This window comes from Pygocentrus nattereri, chromosome 22, assembly GCF_015220715.1.
Source record: "Pygocentrus nattereri isolate fPygNat1 chromosome 22, fPygNat1.pri, whole genome shotgun sequence".
NCBI lineage: Eukaryota > Metazoa > Chordata > Actinopteri > Characiformes > Serrasalmidae > Pygocentrus > Pygocentrus nattereri.
This window is the reverse complement of record NC_051232.1, coordinates 345834-368965: the sequence shown is the minus strand read 5'-3', so window position 1 is coordinate 368965 and position 23132 is coordinate 345834. Positions and strand designations below refer to the sequence as shown.

General features: G+C 42.7%; 1 protein-coding gene across 1 annotated transcript in view; it reads right to left on the bottom strand.

Moving 5' to 3' along the window:
• Positions 1-7641: 7641 nt before the first annotated feature.
• The window catches only part of LOC108415372 (cytochrome P450 4V2), a 27634-nt gene continuing 12143 nt past the window's right edge, over positions 7642-23132 (bottom strand). Inside the window, exons 3-11 of the mRNA XM_017688409.2 lie at positions 17221-17306; positions 16774-16964; positions 14995-15064; positions 13588-13714; positions 13276-13449; positions 11040-11142; positions 9848-9982; positions 9403-9582; positions 7642-7919 (exon numbers count right to left, since the gene is read on the bottom strand). Coding sequence (XP_017543898.1) covers positions 7756-7919; positions 9403-9582; positions 9848-9982; positions 11040-11142; positions 13276-13449; positions 13588-13714; positions 14995-15064; positions 16774-16964; positions 17221-17306 — 1230 coding nt within the window. The 3' untranslated portion in view covers positions 7642-7755. The remainder of the gene's footprint in view (positions 7920-9402; positions 9583-9847; positions 9983-11039; positions 11143-13275; positions 13450-13587; positions 13715-14994; positions 15065-16773; positions 16965-17220; positions 17307-23132) is intronic.

The window sequence follows — 23132 nt, the reverse complement described above, 5'->3', positions numbered from 1 at the left end:
AATTTACTTAATATTCACTCCAATGCATCAAAAGAAGTCAGAAAATGTCTGTACGATAGATTTTGTCCAAAATATTCAAATTTAATCAGAAAATGCACATTTGTCATTGAGCCAAGGCATCAAAAGTACTCAGAAAATGCTTCTGTATGATTTATTTTGTCCCAAATATTCAATTTTCATCAGAAAATGCACATTTGTCATTGGGCCAAATTGGCCAAAAAACGTAAGGCTATAGTCTTACCTTCGTGACCTTTTTTTGACCATTCATTAATTTTCTTAATATTCACTCTAAGGCATCAAAAGTAGTCAGAAAATGCTTCTGTATGATTTATTTTTTCCAAATATTCAAATTTCATCAGAAAATGCACATTTGTCATTGGGCCAAATTGGCCAAAAAACGTAAGGCTACAGTCTTACCTTCGTGTGAGTTTTTTCACCGTTCATTAATTTACTTAATATTCACTCCAGGGCAACAAAAGTAGTCAGAAAATGCTTCTGTATGATTTACTTTGTCCCAAATATTCAAATTTCATCAGACAATGCACATTTGTCATTGGGCCAAATTGGCCAAAAAATGTAAGGCTATGGTCTTACCTTCGTGAGCGTTTTTTAACCGTTCATTAATTCTCTTAATATTCACTCCAGGGCATCAAAAGTAGTCAGAAAATGCTTCTGTATGATTTATTTTGTCCAAACTATTCAAATTTGATCAGAAATTGCACATTTGTCATTGGGCCAAATTGGCCAAAAACGTAAGGCTATAGTCTTACCTTCGTGAGCGTTTTTTGACCGCTCATTAATTTACTTAATATTCACTTCAAGGCATCAAAAGTTGATGAAAAATGCTTCTGTACGATAGATTTTGTCCACAATATTCAAATTTCATCAGAAAATGCACATTTGTAATTGGGCCAAATTGGCCAAAAAACGTAAGGCTATAGTCTTACCTTCGTGAGCTTTTTTTGACCGTTCATTAATTTTCTTAACATTCACTCCAAGTCATCAAATGTAGTCAGGAAATTCTTCTGTATGATTTATTTTGTCCAAAATATTCAAATTTCATCAGAAATTGTACATTTGTCATTGGGCCGAATTGGCCAAAAAACGTAAGGCTATAGTCTGACCTTCGTGAGCGTTTTTTGACCGTTCATTAATTCTCTTAATATTCACTCCAGGGCATCAAAAGTTGATGAAAAATGCTTTTGCATGATTTATTTTGTCCCAAATATTCAAATTTCATCAGAAATTGCACATTTGTCATTGGGCCAAATTGGCCAAAAAACGTAAGGCTATAGTCTTACCTTCGTGAGCGTTTTTTGACCGTTCATTAATTTTCTTAATATTCATTCCAAGTCATCAAAAGTAATCATAAAATGCTTCTGTATGATTTGTTTTGTCCCAAATATTCAAATTTCATTAGAAAATGCATTTGTCATTGGGCCAATTTGGCAAAAAAAACGCAAGGCTATAGTCTTACCTTCGTGTGAGTTTTTTGACCCTTCACTAATTTCCTGAGATTTCACTCAAAGGCATCAGAATTTGTTGGAAAATGCTTGCACGTGATATATTTTGTAAAAAAAAAATTCAAATTCCTTCGCAAAATACACTTTAATTATTTCATCAAAATATGTAAGGCTATAGTCTTACCTTCGTGTGAGTTTTTCAATGCTTTATGATTTCCCTGAAGTCGCCACTGCAGATCATCTGCCTCCATCTTGCCTTATCCATTGCCTCCTCTACTTTCACACCAACCATCTCCATGTCCACCTTCACTACATCTTCTCCTTCTACCCGGCAGCTGACCAATATATCCACTATTCCTCCTCAACACATGTCCAAACCATCTCAACCTGGCCTCTCTGGCTTTATCTCCAAACTGCTCCACCTTCACTGTCCCTCTGATCTGCTCATTTCTAATCTTGTCCATCCTTGTCACTCCAACGAAAATCTCAGCATCTTCATCTCCGCCACCTCCAGCTCAGCCTCCTGTCTTTTAGACAGAGCCACAGTCTCCAAACCATCCATCATAGCAGGATGCACTACTGTCTTGTAAACCTTCCCTTTCACTCTTGCTGCTGTCCTTCTGTCACACATCAGCCCTGACTTACATCTCCACCCACTCCATCCTGCCTGCACCCTCTTCCTCACCTCTTTTCTGCACTGTCCATTGCTCTGGATGGTTGACCCAAGATATTTGAAGTCATCCACCTTTACGACCTCTACTCCTTGCATCTTCACCTTTCCACCTGCCTCCCTCTCATTCACACACATGTATTCCATCTTGTCTCTACTGACATTCATTCCTCTCCTCTCCAGTGCAAACCTCCACCTCTCCAGATTCTCTTCCACCTGCTCTCTACTCTCACCACAGATTACAATGTCATCTGCAAACATCATGGTCCATGCCTGACCTCATCTGTCAACCTGTCCATCACCATTGGAAACAAGAAGGGGCTTAAAGCTGATCCCTGATGTAACCCCACCTTCACCTTGAAACCATTGTCACTCCAACTGCACACCTCACCACTGTCTCACTATCCTCATACATGTCCTGCACCACCCTAACATACTTTTCAGCTACACCTGACTTCCTCATACAGTACCACAGTTCCTCTCTTGGCACCCTATCATCTGCCTTCTCTAGATCCACAAAGACACAATGCAGCTCCTTCTGACCTTCTCTGTACTTCTCTACCAACACTCTCAACGCAAAAACTGCATCTGTGGTGCTCTTTCTGGGCATGAAACCAAACTGCTGCTCACTGATCTGAATCTCTCGCCTTAGCCTTGCTTCAACAACTCTTTCCCATACCTTCATGGTGTGGCTCATCAACTTTATACCTCTGTAGTTACTGCAGCTCTGCACATCACCCTTGTTCTTAAAAATGGGGACCAGTACACTGCTTCTCCACTCATCAGGCATCCTCTCACTCTCCAGGATTTTGTTAAACAACCTGGTTAAAAAGTCCACTGCCTTCTCTCCTAAACATCTCCATACCTCCACAGGTATGTCATATGGACCAACTGCCTTTCCATTCTTCATCCTTTTTAAAGCTGCCCTCACTTCCACCTTACTAATTCTCTGCACTTCCTGATCCACTATCTCTCCCCCCCGTTGTCCTCCTCTCTCTCGTTTTCCTCATTCATTAGTTCTTCAAAGTACTCCTTCCATCTACTTAACACTCTCTGTTCACTCACTAGTGCATTTCCCTCTCTATCCTTTATCAGCCCAACCTGCTGTACATCCTTTCCAGCTCTATCTCTCTGTTTAGCCAAATGATACAAGTCCTTCTTTACTGTCCAGCCTCTCAGACAGCTCATCATAGGCCTGAGCCTTTGCCTTTGCCACCATTCTTTTCGCTATGCGACTAGCCTCACAGCACTCCTGCCTACTTCCTTCATCTCTCTGGTTATCCCACTTTTTCTTAGCTGCCTTCTTCTTCTGAATACTCTCCTGGACTTCCTCATTCCACCACCAACTTTCCTTGTCGTCTTTCCTCTGACCAGACGAAACACCCAACACATTCTTGCCAGTTTCTCTCACCACCTTAGCTGTAGTTTCCCAGTCCTCAGGTAGCTCCTCACTGCCCCCAAGGGCCTGTTGCAATTTTTCCCTGAACTGCCTGCAACCATCCTCCTCCTTCAGCTTCCACCATCTAATCTTTGGCTCTGTCTTCACTCTCTTCCTCTTCTTTGTTTCTAATCTCATTCTACAGACAACCACCCTACGCTGCCTTGCTATATTTTCCCCTGGCACCACTTTACAATCTCCAATCTCCTTTAGGTGGCATCTCCTGCTAAGGATATAATCCACCTGTGTGCACCTCCCTACACTCTTGTATGTCACCCTGTGTTCTTCCCTCTTCTGAAAATACATGTTCACCACAGCCATTTCCATTCTATTTGCAAAATCTACAACCATCTGACCTTCCGCATTTCTGTCTTTCACACCATACATACCCAGCACCTCTTCATCCCCTCTGTTCCCTTCACCAACATGTCCATTGAAGTCCAATCTCTCCTCTCTAGGGACACCGTCTACCACTTCATCCATCTTACTCCAAAATTCCTCTTTCTCCTCTAACTGACAACCAACCTGTGGTGCATATGAACTGACCACATTCAAAATTACACCATCAACCTCCAACTTCAGGCTTCATGATCCTGTCTGACACTCTCTTTACATCCAGAACACTTTTCCCAAGCTGTTCCTTTAGGATTATTAACTCCATTTCTCTTTCTCTCTACACCATGATAGAACAGTTTGAATCCACCTCCAATGTTCCTGGCCTTGCTTCCTTTCCATCTGGTCTCCTGGACACACAGAATATCTACCTTCCTTCTCTCCATCATGTCTGAAAGCTGAGCTGGACAATAGGTAAAGGCCAGTAATTCAAGCTTCACAACCAGTGGCAGAGGTGAGGTCTCCTGATGAATCTGTTGAGGGGATGGACCTGGCCTACTATGAGGAAAGTAAGTTATCTAAGGAGGACAAGGATGGACAGCCCGAAGCTGCTTTGAACCCTGATGCACTGGAGTTCTTTTTGGATTTGCACTCTGACGTGGTGTCTACCTTATTTTGGCCTGAGGCCCAAAACTCTTTTGTCTTTCTGAACCCTGACGCTGTGGTCTGAGGAGGTCCTAAAACTTACATAGTAATACAGTTGATACTTTGAACAAGTGCGTTTAACCAGCGCAGCTCAGTCATGTTCAGATATGGGAACACTACTCTAGAACTTCTAGAACCTTCCACAACTAGTTCCACATTTTCCACAGTAGCTTCCATTAAATGCCCCTTAAATTCATATCTGTGTATTGCTGCCCCGGCCCTCCTCTGCTCCATTAGCCCAAGTGATCATCCAAACCTCGTCAATAACTCACTGCTTAGCCAAAACAGTTGAGCCGTACTCATTTTTCACTGTGTAACGTCGGCTAATGGCCCATAACTAGCCATGTGTCTTTATCAGTGAGGGTCATTGGTGCATATTTTCAACATCTACAAGTAACGTGGTGTTATGAGCATGTGTGGAGGGAAAAGCCTGCACTGGTGGCACTTTGCATCAGTGAGGTTTATGTCCTATTTTCTTTTTAAAAGCAATAAAGTGACGGTCGGTAGACTTTTATTTCTGTGAAAAAGGAAGTGATCCATACATTAATAATAAAATTATTAAAATCAGAAAAACACATAAAATGTCTGACCTTTAATATGCTGATTTTGGAGCGTCCCACTTCACGGACATCACACTTCTCTACGAAATATATTCAATAAAATCCTCAGCAACAGCTAAATTTATTATGTGGCTCATTTTCAAACAATTTAATGTGAAATAAATTATTTTCCCCTTTGAATTTATTTGCTTTAACAAAAAAAGTTATTTTAACCTGTTTTGCATTTTATATGCAAATTTGTTACCTAATCCTGCTCCTGTCCATTAAAAAGGAACATTCCCTTCGCTCCATTTTATTTCCTTTATGCCCTAAATGCACATTTAAAAATTAAATGTATATTATTTTTTCTAACAATAGTGTGAAAAAAGAATGAGAACACTTTTTCCCACCTCAAAGAAATAAAACATTCCATTAATTTCTGTATATGATATATACAGAAACTTACATCATCTTGTTTTCTGCAGAATGACCATCAGACTGGTCAGTTTTTTTATTCTATTCTTTCAATTAATAACTGATTTGGTGGCACGAGTAAAGCTTGAGCATTCAATCCTGTTATCAAAATTATTGAGATAAAATGTATATATTTATTCATAAATTAATGAAAATGACTGTGTTGTTATTACTAGTTAGCATGCGACATGTGCAGTCAGTAGAGCTGACCACCACTGAAAGCTTTCAGTTTAGTAGGTTAGTTTACCAAAAGTGTCAGCTTTTTTCGTTTAGAGAGAAAATAACTCAAGACTTTGAATTAATGCATAGAAAATGTATAGAAAACACAAAGCTTTGGATTGTTATTGTTCATTTGAAAAGGCATTTCATAAAACTGAATTTAATTCAGTCTAATTTGACAGTGAGTTGGGAAAAGATTAAGCAAGAAAAAATTTTATTGTTTTGAGGCTCTATTCATGGAAAATGAGCTACAGTGAATTTATATACTGATACTGATTAAACTGGTCGTATGAATATATTGATGATGTAGATGAACACAGAGATGTCAGACGAAGGCGTGTAACGCATGAGTGGACTTACGGGATGAGGACTGCCAGCGGAACCGGTTCATAGGTGGAGGTGGATTATTCTCAGCAGAAGGACAGAGAGGCCTCACACTGTTCTGTCTCGGAGTTGTAGACCTCAAATGTCTTATTCTAACAGTTCTGGATAATCATGTATGTAGTTCAGTCGATGTGGATAAAGCACCTAATTAATGCTTATAGATGGCACTTAAATCCGAAGCAGTAGGAAACCCTCAGCGCCTTCTGGGCATTCAAAGAATTCCTTATGATTTCCAGGAATCAGTTTCAGTTTATTTATTTATTTATTTATTTTTTTTTTTATAGCATCATCTTTCCTGTTGTATTAAACTCTTTGAGTGTGTAGCAAGTGGGGATGCAAAATGTAAATAAAAACATGTATAAATCATATAAACTCTGTATTTAATTTCAAATGGTACAAAGGCAACATGAAATATTGGAATTGGGAAGTGTTTGGGAACTGAGGAGACGCTACTGTAGTTTTGAAAGTGAAATGTTTTCTGTTCTTGTTTGATTCAGGATTTCAGCTGATCGTCAGTTTCAGCGACTGCAGGCAGGTCAGTTTAGTACCCGGACTCTTAATACGGAGCAGTGCTGCTGTAATGCATGCAGAATGTGGTTTGACATCGTCCTGCTGAAATAATCAAGGCCTTCCCTGAAAAAGACGCCATCTGGACGGCAGCAGATGTTGATAAAACATGTTTATATCATTCAGCTTTAATGGAGCCTTCACAGATGAGCAGGTCACCCAGGCCATGAGCACTAATGCCCCCTAAACCATCATGAATGCTGACTTTAGAACTGATCACTGATAACAAAATCAGAAGGTTCTTCTCCTCTTTAGCCTGGAGGACTTGGCATCCATGACTTCCAAAAGGAATTTCAAATTTTGATTCATCAGCCCACCGGACTTGTCCAGTTCAGCTCAGTTCATCCTAATATGCTCATGTTTTTTGTACTATTTTCAAGTAAATTTAGGGTTTAAATGATGTGGACATTAGCCCAACTTGAACTGAAAATGGGCTTGTACTAAGATTAAAGAGAGTTTTCATTGAGGGGGAAAGTGTTAAGAACTTAAAACGTCCAACAGAGATTACTTTAATTGTCCAATGTCTGCATATTTAGCCTACCATGCCCTGCAATTGGCAAGGCCTTAAATAGCACCACACTTAACTGACAATGTAATCAACCAATCAACTCTGGACCTTCTGGAGGTCCTAAAAACTAAAACTCTTTATGTGCACCAACGTTAGCTCAGCGCTAACAAACATGTTAGAAATCTCACAGCAAGCTAAAAATTAGCACTATTATAGAGGCAGTGGGGTTTTCTTATATATATATATATATAAGTTCTTCTTTAGCTTCTACACCTAGTTTGCCATTCGCTACACATGTGCCTGAGCAGACATGGAACCAGAGAGCATTAACCATCACAGTCAAACTTTGAAGATGCACTTTAATGTGTCGAATCACGTGTAACGACATGAATAATATCGTGAGTGAGTTTGCAATATCTTGCCACGATTAGCATGGCTAACTATGTGAGTTAGCGCTAGCGTTGTCTCCTCTGCAGAGTGATCCAGATGCCTTGCTCTGGTCGGAGGACGAGCTCCCCCACAGGCCTCAGCTCCTCCCTCTTCTGACATGCCTTGATGTCGAAGTAGCGCAGGATGGAGGCCAGAATCACCTTCTCCTCCATCAACGCAAAGCGCTGACCTACAACATCAGAGAGAACAGCGATCTTGTCAGCCTGAGAGGCACCACTGTACTAATTTCACTGCTTCAGGCTCTGAAGGACTTTGCCCTAACCTTCCCAGGTATGTAAGAGGGCTGTTTGTGAGTGTGTGGTCAGCTCCTGATCTAGGACACCTTCACGCGGGGCAAGACGTGATCCTGTAACCAGAAAGTCTGAGGACAACCATGAGGATTTACGGGCTAATGTGGTGGGAACAAAACGAGAGCCAAGCATTTAAATGATTTCTACATTGTAAGAGTGGAGCTCAAAGGGAGTGACGACGTGCTCGTCAACATTGTCTTAAGGTCAACCAGCCTGCCGCTAGCACATGAATGTTAGCATCACTGAAAGTCCCCTGAAAAACTCTGGATGATACAGACGTGTTGGCGCATGAGGAGAACAGAGCACATGCAGTTCAAATAAACTCTTGCTAGCAGTGGATTTCAGAACAATCCCGCAACGTCTTTCTGTTAGAACTAAGGAACTTCCTTCTTCAGGACCACTAGGTTGAATACAGGTACTTAGGAAAAGCAAAGGGTGGAGAAAAGCTCATATGGAGCTTCAACACCAGCCAGAAAGGAATGTAATATTCCCTTCTTCCTGAGTCATTTTTATATGCCATATTAAGCCACTAAGCTGGGTGACAGCTATCTTTCTCTTTTTTGTGCTGAACCTTTTTTGGATTTTTTATTTATTTTTTATTTTTCAGGCATTCAGTTTTACTGCTTGACCAGTGCACTGGTCTGCGTGGAACTCCGCATGGTCTCTTCATGACCTCCTTTGGAGGTTTGTTTCTCTACTGATCTCAACTTAATCTAAATGTTTGGTCTGAATTTCTACTTGTTGTCTGTAGGTGTAAATGGTTGGTTTGCGTAGTAAAGGTCAAAACTAAGACATACTGTTGGCTTAACTTCTACTGCTTGATCCTAGCTGATTACTAAGGTGTCGCTATGCTGTCCCAGCTGGTTGCTAAGGTGTCACTATGCTGTCCCAGCTGGTTGCTAAGGTGTCACTATGCTGTCCCAGGTGGTTGCTAAGGTGTCGCTATTATATACCAGGTGGTTGCTAAGGTGTCACTGTAGTATCCCAGCTGGTTGCTAAGTTGACACTATGGTATCCCCTGTGGTAAGGTGTTGCTATGGCATCCCAGTTGGTTGCTAAGGTTTCGCTATGGTATTCCAGTTGGTTGCTAAGGTTTCGCTATGGTATTCCAGCTGGTTGCTAAGGTGTCGCTATGGTGTTCTAGCTAGTTGATAAGGTGTCGCTATGGTGTCCCAGCTGGTTGGTAAGGTGTCGCTATGCTGTCCCAGCTGGTTGCTAAGGCATCGCTATGATATCCCAGGCGGTTGCTCAGGTGTTGTTAGAGCACTGATATGTGCTTTTCACTGTGAATCACTGTCCCCACCCCAACAGAATCAATGTCATCTTCTGAGAGACAGAAGGCCAGAGAGGAGGGCGACTGACCGATGCAGTTGCGCAGTCCAGCGGAGAACGGGATGTAGCTGTATGGGTGTCTGCCTGCACTGTTCTCAGGAAGAAAGCGCTCAGGACGGAACTCCTCAGGGTCAGCGAAGTAGCGGGGGTCCCGGTGCAGAGCGTAGGGAATGATGATGGCATTAGTTCCTTTGGGCACTTTATACCCCCCTACATACAAACACATGGTCAGCAACACAGCCTCATGCTCATTAATATGAATGAATGAACAGGCAGGTTGTGGTGATCAAATCTTCAGGCAGCAACAAATGGCTAAATAAATAATTACAGTACATTATTGATCATTTAATGTCTTTATCAATATACGTGATGTTAAAAAAGCATGTAAAAAGTCCGCTGGTGTCCAGTTCATGAGGACTGAATTATTTGAGTGATTTTATTGTAAACAGTAGTGCAAGTCCCCCGTTTAACTGACCGATGTGCGTGTCCTCACAGATGCTGCGGGCGAAGAAGGGAACTGAAGGGAAAAGCCGCAAGGCCTCTTTAATCACACACTCCAGATAACGCAGTTTCTTCAGATCCTCTGTGTTGACTGGACGCTCTGACTCACCTGTAAATGACCCAGTAAACATCACCAAACATTCAATAACTACTGTAAACTACTCAGCAGCTGCTATAAGTTACTCATTAACAGCTATAAAGTCCCAATTACTGAGTGTTGACTATGAATTTTTCATTAACTACTATACATTATTCACTAATTACTAAATGTTATCTACTAATCACTCCCATTTACTCAGTAACTGCTACAATGTTTGAGAAACTAATATAAATTATTAATTATAAATGATTCAATAAATCCTATAAATTATTCAAGTAACTTCTTGAAACTATGATGTGTTAAAAATGATCCAATAACTGCTCTAAATTATTCGTTATTTTAAATGATTCAGCAACTGCTATAAATTATTTAGTAACTGCTCAAATGATTGTGACTGATCATTATTAATTATTATAAATCACTAGTGTAAAATATATTAACTACATACTAAATATAATAAAATACATCATTCAAAATTATGCAGTGACTGCTATACATTATTCATTATTATGAATTATTCATTGACTGCTAAAAAACATTTCAGTTTTCAGTAATAAATATTCATTTACTACTAAGCTCCTTAGTAACTACTGTAATATACACACTTCCACAGTCGTACAAACTACAGCTACAGCTACAACTACAGCTACAGCTACAGCTACAGCTACAACTACAACTACAGCTACAACTACAGCTACAGCTACAACTACAGCTACAGCAACAGCTACAACAACAGCTACAGCTACAACTACAGCTACAACTACAGCTACAGCAACAGCTACAGCAACAGCTACAGCTACAACTACAGCTACAACTACAGCTACAACTACAACTACAGCTGCAACTACAGCTACAGCTACAGCTACAGCTACAACTACAGCTACAGCTACAACTACAGCAACCATTTCCTACCCATATAATCACAGCGGTCTGTTACAGTGGATGAAATTCAGTGCTATCAGCTGAAGTGTTTATTATGTAGTAATGCAGTGTAGAGCCTCAGCTCCCTCATACTGTACTCAGACCAGTTCAGGTAAAAGACTGAAACTGTGCTGAATTTGCTCACCAAACACTTCAAACAGCTCCTGGTGAACTTTCCTCTGCACGTCTGGATGTGAGCCCAGCAGGTGAACGGCCCAGTTCATAGCGGCGGCCGTGGTGTCATGTCCCTGCAACAAAGGCCAACCAACACATTTAGATGAAACCCACTGAAGTGATGACTGAGCAGTTTAATGACGTTATCTTTAAGGATTTTAGTGCTGAAGCAAACATGAAGCTTGAGCTGATTTATTGTAGTTCTGTATAAGGCAAAAATGCTATGAAATGACCACAAAGTGACCAAAAAGTGACCAAATAGTTAGTCAGCTTCTGTTTTAGATTTAATATAAAGATCGCTGTATTATGGCCAATGATTACGGTTTCCACCAAGCTCTGCTGATTATTTATACCCGTGTAATCACTGCTTTGCTAGCACTGCTATCTGCTTGTGCCTCGAGCCTTCAATGTATTGTCAGCACACCAACGGTCAACACCGAAGTTCTAATTGCAGTGAAAAGATGTACTTAGAGGAGGTGGAAAATTGATATGCCATTTTCTACCCATGTCCAGCTGAAAGCAAATAAAAAATTGTCATGAATGTTTTTCACAATGCTTTTGTTTTTTTTTTTGTTTTACTACAAAAGCTGACGTGGACGGTGTAAAAATGTCAAAGGAAAAGTCTACTTCAGTGTCATCAAAGGTCAGATATAAAGGCCATAAACACTGTTTCTGCCTGTTGTGGCAGTTTGCTTTAGCCTAGTATGCTTCAGTTTGGGTTTTTTCTGTTGCTTTTATTGTTTTCGTCCATCTCCGCTATTGCTTTAACTTTATTTTGTCTTCATTGGGTCACTGTTTTTGTACTGTACCTCTGTCAGGAACAGGCTGCAGCCTGATGTAATGCTGGGCTGTAGCCTGATTATCTAGGATAACTAACTTTACTGTAAACTGCTATGCAGTCAATATCAGAATTATCATAAATACGAATTTCTGCGCTAAAAGTAATTACAATTTAAAATAATCACAAGTCCGGAAACTGTTTTGATCACAGACTTTCCAATGTGGTACTGACCTTTCCCCTTTAATCATGGCAGAAAAAGGATGGTTTCACTGGTCAGTGGACGTCTATATTTTTCTAGTAGACGTCTATATTCGCAGCCGTAGCTGGTGGTTGCATCATTTACATTTTTACAACGGGACGACACCAAAACAGATCAGGCTGGCTAACTAGCTAACAGAGTGACACTGTGTCTGAAACCACACTGGACGTGGACTGAGGGAACTTGGATATACAGGGTGATTCAATAAGATTGATCTGGTTTCCAAATGATTGATTTCACTGTAAATCATCACAGATCAGAGCTGTAAACGGTTTAAATGAGCATAAAGTTTATTATGTAATTCTACAAGGTCTCAGTCTGAAGCTCCTCCAGCTGGACGGACGACATCAACACCACAGTCAGACTCATCCCAGACTGGACTGAGCGTGTCGGGCGTCGCTGCTCTCACGGCTCTTTCAGTGGGATTTCGGAGATCATCCAGTGCTGTGGAACCAGCGCCGAACGCTCTGAGCTGCTGGAGCTTCACTGCTGATGAAAATCCCGCTGCACAGTTCTGACGGATTCACACTTATTGACCTGGAGAACGCAGAACGTTCTGCTCAGGGGTCTCAGCTCCTCTCAGACTGAAGGAGCCGGTCAGAAACTCTATGACCTCCTCTTACAGTTGGAGTGTGGTTGGTTCCGGATGAATCACCCTGTATTTACATGAAATATTTGGGTGACTATTGACTTCCAGTGTTAGCAATGTTAGCAGTGTTAGCTCCGAGGCTCTGGTTCTTAACTAATGAAGCAAAAATTGGGGTTGATGGTCCCCCAATAGATGATCTACTGATACCTAAATTATTAAACAAACTGAGAGTCGATTATCAATGTCACGGTTAAGGCTCAGGAGTGGGTGTCGGCTTTAGGCTGAGGTCACATTTAGGGTTTGATATAACAGAATCCGTCACAAGCAGCATCAAGTTCAGTTTCCTTTGATAGATATTTAGATGAACGAGTTAATATGGTTAAAAAGTGGACCATCAAAATAAAGTGATTCCAAATTTGGACTCTGTGCCTTGGCTAATCGACCACATCTGGGAAAAGTCTGGGAATTAAGACTTTGTATGTGGCAAAAAGGACCGTCGGGGATCGTCCGAAGGCAGCATTAATCTTGGCTGTACGTGTGTTTTGAAGATGCTGATCCCAGATCAGTTGGACTCTGACCTCAAACATGAAGGTGTCCACTTCCTCCTGGATGTCCCGGTTGGTGAGCTTGTTCCCGTCCTCGTCCTGCGCCTTCAGCAGCATGTCCAGGAACGCCCGCCTCTTCTTCATGCCCTGATCTGATTCGCTGTCCGACTCGATGTAGGAAATGTACTCCGCCCGCTCGTTAATCACCTGCATATCCATCAAACAGTGACAAATGAGAAAGGCCTCCAGTGACCTCAATGCCCAGTGATTTACTTTAATTGATTATTTTGCTTTTAAATGATTTTAATCACACAGCGATGTGCAAAATAAACTAGAGACACTTACGCTTTCAGTGAAGGAGTGCAGGATCTTCAGACTGCGGTCATGCTCTCTGCCCTCCCCAAAGTAGTTGTACACAATGTCTGGCCAATACCACGGCATCCGCTGGCGCTTGGTGATGATGTCACTCATCCTGGACCAATCGGAGACAAGGAGTTTTACACTGCTTTCACAGTTTATCAGAAACAACCACCATGCATGTCCACCCACTGGCCAATATATGAGAGAGAAGGCAGGTGTTTCTAAAAAAGTGGCCAGTGAGTGGAAGCACAGGGTAGGTGTTTCTAATAAAGTGGCCAGTGAGTGGAAGCACAAGGTAGGTGTTTCTAATAAAGTGGCCAGTGAGTGGAAGCACAAGGTGGGTGTTTCTAATAAAGTGGCCAGTGAGTGGAAGCACAAGGTGGGTGTTTCTGATAAAGTGGCCAGTGAGTGAAAGCACAAGGTAGGTGTTTCTAATAAAGTGGCCAGTGAGTGGAAGCTCAAGGTGGGTGTTTCTGATAAAGTGACCAGTGAGTGGAAGCACAAGGTGGGTGTTTCTAATAAAGTGGCCAGTGAGTGGAAGCACAAGGTGGGTGTTTCTAATAAAGTGGCCAGTGAGTGGAAGCACAAGGTGGGTGTTTCTGATAAAGTGGCCAGTGAGTGAAAGCACAAGGTGGGTGTTTCTGATAAAGTGGCCAGTGAGTGGAAGCACAAGGTGGGTGTTTCTAATAAAGTGGCCAGTGAGCGGAAGCACAAGGTGGGTGTTTCTAATAAAGTGGCCAGTGAGTGGAAGCACAAGGTGGGTGTTTCTAATAAAGTGGCCAGTGAGCGGAAGCACAAGGTGGGTGTTTCTAATAAAGTGGCCAGTGAGCGGAAGCACAAGGTGGGTGTTTCTAATAAAGTGGCCAGTGAGCAGAAGCACAAGGTGTGTGTTTCTAATAAAGTGGCCAGTGAGCGGAAGCACAAGGTGTGTGTTTCTAATAAAGTGGCCAGTGAGCGGAAGCAAAAGATGGGTGTTTCTGATAAAGTGGCCAGTGTGTATGATTCTTTTACGTTTTCTGCTGAATCACATGGATTTTAAGCTCATGGCGATTTTGCTCATGACCTCATGAGCTGATTCAGACGTGTGTTTGTATGTGTTTGTGTGTGTGTGTGTGTGTGTTGGGGGGCGGGGGAGAGTTGTTGGCGCAGGGACAGGATTGTGAAACATCTCTGTAACACACACACATGCCCTTGTGTATATGCACACACACACACACACACACACACACACACACAGCTCTGAAAGTCTGCACGAATCAATACCTCAGAAGCTCTTAGTCAAATGTGTCCACTGTCTCTGTTCCTTTATCCCTCTTTTATTCATCCCTTTATCCACTTATTCTTTCATCATCCTTTCATCGTCCTGCGTGACTTTGCTCTTTGACCACTTACCGATACACACTGCGCACATATTCGGAGTCGTAGTTGCTCTGGGCGTAGATTTTCTTCCCCATGGCTGTTTCTGTAATGCACAGTCATGATGTTATAATATTAGACAGTATAATAATATAATAATAGCATAATAATAGAGATATTAATGACCAGTAGTGTATCTAGCTGAGCAGCAGCTCAGATTCAGTTTAATTTAAAACTATCCTCATTTCCAGCTTTAGCAAAGAGTGCAGAGACATAAGCAGACGACGGCAGATGGGAGCACATCTGTAGGTTCTGCTTTCAATGGCTGTAACGTTGTGGCGTAACAGGGTTCTGCTTTCAATGGCTGTAAAGTTGTGACGTAACAGGGTTCTGCTTTCAATGGCTGTAACATTGATATAAAAAGGTTCTACTTTTATTGGTAACTTTAATTTAAGCATGTTCTGCTTTTATTGGTAAAACCATTGTAACAAGGTTGTACTTCCAATGGTACCACTAATGAAATAGGGTTCTACTTTTATTGGTAACACTGTAAAGTAACAATGTTCTACTTTCAATGGCTGTAACACTGATGTAACAAGGTACTAATTGTAATGATAACACTATTGTAACATAGTTCTACTTTTAATGGTTATACTGACATAAGGTTCTGCTTTAATGGTAACAGTAATGTAACAAGGTTCTGCTATTAATGGTAACACTGTAACAAGGGACTATTTAAATAGTTGCAACACTTTGATGTAAAAAGCTACTGCTGTCAATAGCAGTAAGACTGTAATGTAACAAGGCTCATCCCAGCCGTGATGTTATTGGTGATAACTCCCTCCTCGAGTGCTCTGCTGCTTTAATACAGCAGTTAAATAAATACAGTAAGAAATGAATAAACTGGCCGTGAACGCGGCGTTTAATATGTTTTAATGTTCAGCTCCTTCCTCCTAATTAAAGCTCCTTAACGAGCAGCTCGTTGCTACGACAGAGTAACGAGCTCCGCCCACTCGCTGCTCAGCCGGCAGTTCGTTCTCCAGCTCCTTACACTAAATTCCCAAACTGTCGTCACCACTGAGCAGCTTTTCAGTCGACAGCTGTGACAGAAGAACAGCTGAACAACCTGGAATCAGCCAGAAATGAACCCAACACCATTCGCCAGACGTGTCTGATCTTCAGAGTCGGACCAAATCAGACTGAGCCGTAAAACTGACCCAATATCAGGTTCAGCTCAGTTTGGTCAGTTTCTCCAGATCAGTATTGATGTTGTTTTGTTCCAGCCGGTCTGTGAAGCTTCTTACAGCCCGTTTAGTTTGGCGAATGATGTTGGGTTCATTTCTGGCTGATTCCAGGTTGTTCAGCTGTTCTTCTGTCTCAGCTGCCGACTGAAAAGCTGCTCAGTGGAGACGCCAGTTTGGGAATTTAGCGTCGTCTCGTCTTCAGAGTCGGACCAAATCGGCTGTTGGTCAGATGTGAACTTAACAGCGTCCGTTTTCTGTTTGTGGTGAAGTAAGAAGTAAAAATGGCTCAAGCGTCTCCTACAGCTGTCAGAGTCATTGCTTAGCAACGGTGTCTCAGTGGAGTGACACAGCGTTATTGTGGAAAACTTGTGATGTTCTGGTGAAACAACAGCACAGTTAGACGCCTCTCAACCAATCAGCTCGGATCTACTGTTTGTGTATGTGTATATATACATAACAAGGTAACGCTGTGATATTACGAGTCACTTATGGCTCTAATTTGCCATGTAACGGGTCAACTGTCAGACACACACACACAGACACACACACACACACACACGCACGTACACACCGCAGATGATGTCCAGGGCGCAGAGGGTGATGTAGTTGAAGCAGTTGAAGGGGCCTTTGCCCACCTGTTTCTCCAGCTTCTCTATCAGGACCTCCGCCTGCTCGTTCATCACCTCCAGGAACTCAGTCAGGATGGAGAAATGGAAGGTAGGGGTCAGGAGCTTCCGCCTGCGCCGCCATTTATCACCTGTACTGAGAGATGAAGAGAGAGAGAGAGAGAGAGAGAGAGAGAGAGAGACAGACAGAGACAGAGGTCAACAAGGTCATTGTAATGGCCACAATACTGCAGTGCTACAAGGTCATTTTAGTGGCCACAGTAACACAGTAAGAGCAGTAAAGTGGAGATGCACTGCAGGGAGAGTGAAAAACAGTAGTTCGGTCCGTTGTTGTGGGATTATTCTCTTGATATAGTTTGAGTTTTTAATTCATAATAAAGCCGTCTTTCTACCTGGTCAGCAGTCCGGTGCCCAGCCATGGGTGCAGAAACTTATAGGCATAGGCCTTATCCATGTGGACAGGGTTATTCAGAACCGTCTGAAAAGAGACGGAGAGAGAAAGAGAGAGAGAGAGAGAGAGAGAGAGAGACAGAGACAGAGAGAGTGAGGGAGACAGAGACAGAGAGAGAGAGACAGAGAGAGAGAGAGAGAGAGAGAGAGAGAGGGAGTCAGAGAGAGAGAGAGAGAGAGAGAGAGAGAGAGACAGAGAGAGAGAGAGAGACAGAGAGAGGGAGAGAGAGTCAGAGAGAGAGAGAGAAACAGAGAGTGAGAGAGAAACAGAGACAGAGAGAGAGAGAGAGAGAGAGAGAGAGAGAGAGAGAGAGAGAGAGAGAGAGAGAGAGACAGACAGAGAGAGTGAGAGAGAGAGAGACAGAGAGAGGGAGAGAGAGTCAGAGAGAGAGGGAGAGAGAGAGAGAGAGAAACAGAGACAGAGAGAGAGACAGAGAGAGAGAGAGAAAGAGAGACAGAGAGAGAGACAGACAGAGAGAGTGAGAGAGAGTCAGAGAGAGAGGGAGAGAGAGAGAGAAACAGAGAGTGAGAGAGAGAGAGAGAAACAGAGACAGAGAGAGACAGAGAGAGAGAGACAGAGAGAGAGAGAGAGAGACAGAGAGAGAAACAGAGAGTGAGAGAGAGAGAGAGAAACAGAGACAGAGAGAGAGAGACAGAGAGAGAGAGAGAGAGAGAGAGAAAGAGACAGAGAGAGACAGACAGAGAGAGTGAGAGACAGAGAGAGACAGAGAGAGACAGAGAGAGAGAGAGAGAGAGAGAGAGAGGCAGTGAGGACATGTTTCACTTCAGCTCCTGAAACTTTCACAAATTAAATGTTTTTTTTAGAATGAGATAATCCATAAAAACTAGTGAAAAACACTCATTTACAGAGAAGCAACAACTGATCAACTTTCTGGAAGAAAAAAGGTCAGTAACAGGAGAAAACAAGCAAAAGCTAAACTTCAGCTAACATAAGAGGAGCGGCAGGGAGAGAACAGAGGACAAAAACACTGGACAAAGGACAAAGGTCTTCAAGATCCAGAAGCTATTGTACAGTCAAGCTACCTCTTTAAAACTACTGAGGTAAGAACCTCCAATTCAAAGAAATAGATAAAGAAATCTTAGTTTTTAATCCTCAAACAGGTTAGCTCCTGTGCTAATCTAGCTAGCTACAGAGCGCGAGCCATGGCTGATGCAACAACGGGAGTGCCCCTCCCCCTCACTATAACCCCCCCTGCAGAGCTCCGAACCTCACAGGCCAGGAAAGCTTTCAAACACAGAGTACCACAATGGAACCATCATGTTCCAAGGCAGTGAGGCTAGTCTCAGCTCTGTCCAGCAGGACTTTAGCTTATCAAAGCTCTGGCAGAGACTGGGAAAAAAAACGAGGAGAACAGCAGCAGCAGCGCACCCCAAGGTTCGGGGGAGGGGCGAGGAGGACAGACGCACTCCTCAGAGAGCGGCTCAGCACAGGACAGCTCAGCACAGGACAGCTCAGCACAGGACACTCACCTGCACAACACAGTGTTCCAGCTCAGAAAGAGCCTGTCTCTGCACGAGGTAGAGCTGGTCGAGCTCAAGCAAATGCTTCTCTCCAACCCACCAGAGAATGACCCTTCCCAACAGCTAAAACACCAGCTAGACCTGCTACAGAACTCCCTGCTAGACCTAAAAAGACAGATGCAGGAGCTCCAGCAGGACAGAGAGTCTCTGAGGAAAGAAGTCATTGCAGTAAGAGAGAAGACACAAATAAGAGACAAGACTCTTAATGACTTGAAGGAAGAACTAAGGAACCTCAAAACTAGTCAGCTGCCCTCAGAACAAAGACCTGCCCACTCTGATCCACAGCCCACTCACCCCGACCCACAGACTGACCATCCAGAACAAGGACCTCCCCTTTCTGGACAAGGACCCGCCCACTCCGATCCACAACCCACCCCACCCGCCCAGTCTGATACCCACCCAGACTTCAACTCCAAACCAGAGCCAAGCAAAAAAAGTAAAACACAAACATGCATACCTGCAGACACCAAGATAATCATCCTGATGGACTCAAATGGGAAGTTCCTAAATGAGCAACAGCTCTTCCCAGATAACAAAGTTGCCAAAGTTTGGTGTGCCAGGACCACTGATGCACTTCAACTTCTCACTCACTCCATCTCAGGTAAGCCAGATCACATCATCATCCACACTGGCACGAATGACTTGAGAGCACAGCAAGAGAGAGTAGCTGAAAGTATAAGAAGGGTAGCACAGACTGCCACACAGACCTTCCCCACCGCAAAGGTCTCCATCTCAACCATCCTGCCCCAGAGAGACTTCCACCCTGCTACCATCCAGAAGATAAATTCAGAAATCTCTCGTAGGTGTGCATTACTGGCCAACGTGCACCTGGTGCACCACCCCAACCTAAGCGTCCACAACCATGTCCATCTTCACAAAGACTGTGTGGGAATCTTCGCCAAAAATCTAAAAGACGTGGTCCTGGGACGCAGTCCAGACAGCCCCCTGAGAAGTAGACCACTCTACACACCATCAGCCAGGAAGACCAGCAGACACCCAGCATCCCACCACCTCCACCCCCCGCCTCCACACAGCCGTTCCAGACCCACTGCAGCTCCAGCACACTGGATCTCCACCCCACGCAGACCTGCCAAACCCAGCCCAGCACTCCACCCCCCAGCACCTAGGAAACTACACCCTCAGCCAGCTCCCAACCCAATCCACCCACATCCAACACCCCCAACGCCCGGCCCCTGTACGCAGCAACAGAAGCAGAGCTACGCTGCAGCAGTGAAAAGCCCAGCATCCACCAGTGCTGCAGATCTAGGAGAGATCAAACAGCTGCTCAGTCTCATTTGCAGCAGACTGATGAGCTAAGTGACAATCACTATACACACAGAAATCACATAAATAAATAAATTAACTATAAAAAACATAAAACAAATAGATAAAACCTATATGATTGTAATTGCACATAGTTTGGTAATAGTTGGTTTATCAATATGTATGCATATCAACTTACCGATATGGATTTATCTCCTTTTTTAAAAAAAATAAATTTGTATTTGTATCCTCACTGTTAACATGAAATCTCTATCTATCTCAATGTGGAACATTCAGGGCATACACTCATCTTTGTTTGGGTTCAAAAGTAAAAACAATGAATTCACGAATAACACAAAAAACATCGACATCATAATCCTACAAGAAACCTGGTGTAAATCTGACTCCATCACTCACTGTCCCGCAAACTATAAAGAGATCATCATCCCCTCTGTTAAACACCCTGATATTAAAAGAGGTAGAGATTCTGGCGGAATTATTATTTGCTACAAATCTGAACTTTCTAAATTTATAGTCCCAATAAAGTCAGAAAAATCCCAAATTTGGCTGAAAATTAACAAAGAAATTACAAATACTCCAAAAGACGTCTTCCTGTGTACCATATACATCCCTCCCAGTGAATCCCCATACTTTAATGAAGATTGCTTTCCCAATCTACACGATCAGATCAGCAGTTTCCAGGCCCAGGGAAGCGTGCTGATCTGTGGGGACCTGAATGCACGCACAGGATCTCTACCTGATCTCAACACTGAAAACGGTAACAATTATATATTCGGACATCAATACCCAAAAAACATAACTAACCTCCCCCGATATAATTCTGATTCACAGGTGAACCGCAATGGAAAAGACCTCCTGCAGCTCTGTCAGAGTCTGGGTCTGTACATCGTCAACGGTAGGTTAAGAGGCGACTATTTAGGAAGATTTACATTTTGCTCACCTCTTGGCAATAGTACAGTAGATTATGTAATAACAGATTTAGACCCTTTCTCTCTCAGCGCATTCACTGTAAGACCACTAACCCCTCTGTCTGACCACAGCCAAATCACTGTGTTCATTAAAAGGACAGAGACTAACAGCACTGCACACACACAGCCCAGTAAGCTGTACAACATCCAGAGACCATACAGACGGGCCCAAAACAGCACAGAAGAGTTCCAGAAAGCAATTGGAAAACAAGAAATTCAAACACTTTTAGACGCCTTTCTGGACACAACATACACTCACAGTAATGAAGGCATTAATCTCGCAGTCAGGAAGGTGAACCACATTTTCATTAGGACTGCCCAAATATGCAAATTAAAACAATTAAAGAACAAACCCAAAAAGCCAAACGATGACAAATGGTTTGACACAGAATGTCAAAAAATCAGAAAAGAATTAAGGAAATTATCAAATCAGAAGCAAGCAAGCAAAATGTATTCATACAGCGCTTTTTACAACAGGTGTTGTCACAAAGCAGCTTTACAGAACAATCAGTATTACAGAGAGAAGAGAAAAGAAGAAAGAAAATCCGGGTCCGAGCCCCCATGAGCGTCGCCAGCGGCAACGGTGGCAAGGAAAAACTCCCTAAAAGAGGAAGAAACCTTGAGAGGAACCAAGACTCAGAAGGGGAACCCATCCTCCTATGGTCGACACCGGACAGCGAACATTATTAGTATGAAGTATTATAGTAAAGTGGGAAAAGAGAAGATCTGAGGGTGAGGACTGCACAGCGCTGTACAGCAAGAAGCTCAGTGGTGGTCAAACCGGTCCAGAAGGCTGGTGAGCAGCGGCACCAATCAAGGCAGTAGAGGCAACAGCATCAGGCGCACAGGATGGGCAGCTGATCAGCTCGGCAGAGAAAGGAGAAGAAAAAAAACAGAGTTAGTACTGTAAAGAGTGGCTGACCACAGATTACAGTAAAACAGAGCGTAGAGTGTAGACTCCAGCAGGTCTAGACCTGACAGGGAAGACTAGTCACCAAATGCTTGACTGTACAAATAAGTTTTTAGCCTAGACTTAAAGATTGGGGCTGTGTCTGATTCCCGAACATTGGCAGGAAGATTATTCCAGAGCTGGGGGGCTTTGTATGAGAAAGCTCTCCCCCCTGATGTAGCTTTATTTATTCTAGGTACCAGTAGTAAGCCAGCACCTTGTGATCTAAGTAGGCGTGATGGTTCATAGTGGGAGAGAAGGTCACTCAGGTACTGAGGGGCGAGCCCGTTTAGAGCTTTATAAGTCAGTAATAGAATTTTATAATCAATGCGAAATTTAACTGGTAACCAGTGCAGGGCTGATAAAACTGGACTAATATGGTCAAACTTCCTAGTTCTTTTGAGGACTCTGGCTGCAGCGTTCTGGACTAGCTGAAGCTTGTTAAGGCTTTTGCTGTGACATCCAGACAGCAGGGCATTACAATAATCTAGCCTTGAAGTGATAAATGCATGAACTAGCTTTTCTGCATCCTGTAGAGATTATGAAATCAGAAACACAGAGACCCGAGTAACGCAGATTTACGCCTTCAGTACTGCGAAACTCTCAAACTCTATAAACGTACACTCAGAATCAAAAAAGCACAACACACACACAAACAGCTGACACTAATTGAGGAGTCCATAAATACAAACAGATTTTGGGAACATTGGAACCGTCTCAATAAAACTAGCTCAGAAGAATTGGCTATTCAAAATGGGGAAATTTGGACCACGCATTTTAAATTACTATATAATAAAATGCCCACAAATACAAAACCTGAACAGAAAAATATCACAGAAAAACTACGTAATTTAGAATTGGTAATAAAAAACTTCCAGAATCCCCTGGACTCCCCCATTACTGAACAGGAATTTCAAAACAAATTATCAACCCTAAAATCTAAAAAATCATGCAGATCTGATGGCATTTTAAATGAAATGATCAAATCTACAAGTAAAAAGTTCCAATTGGCCATTCTTAAACTGTTCAATATGATTCTGAGTGTAGGTTACTTCCCTGACATCTGGAGTCAAGGTCTTATAACTCCCATCTTCAAAAGTGGAGACAAATT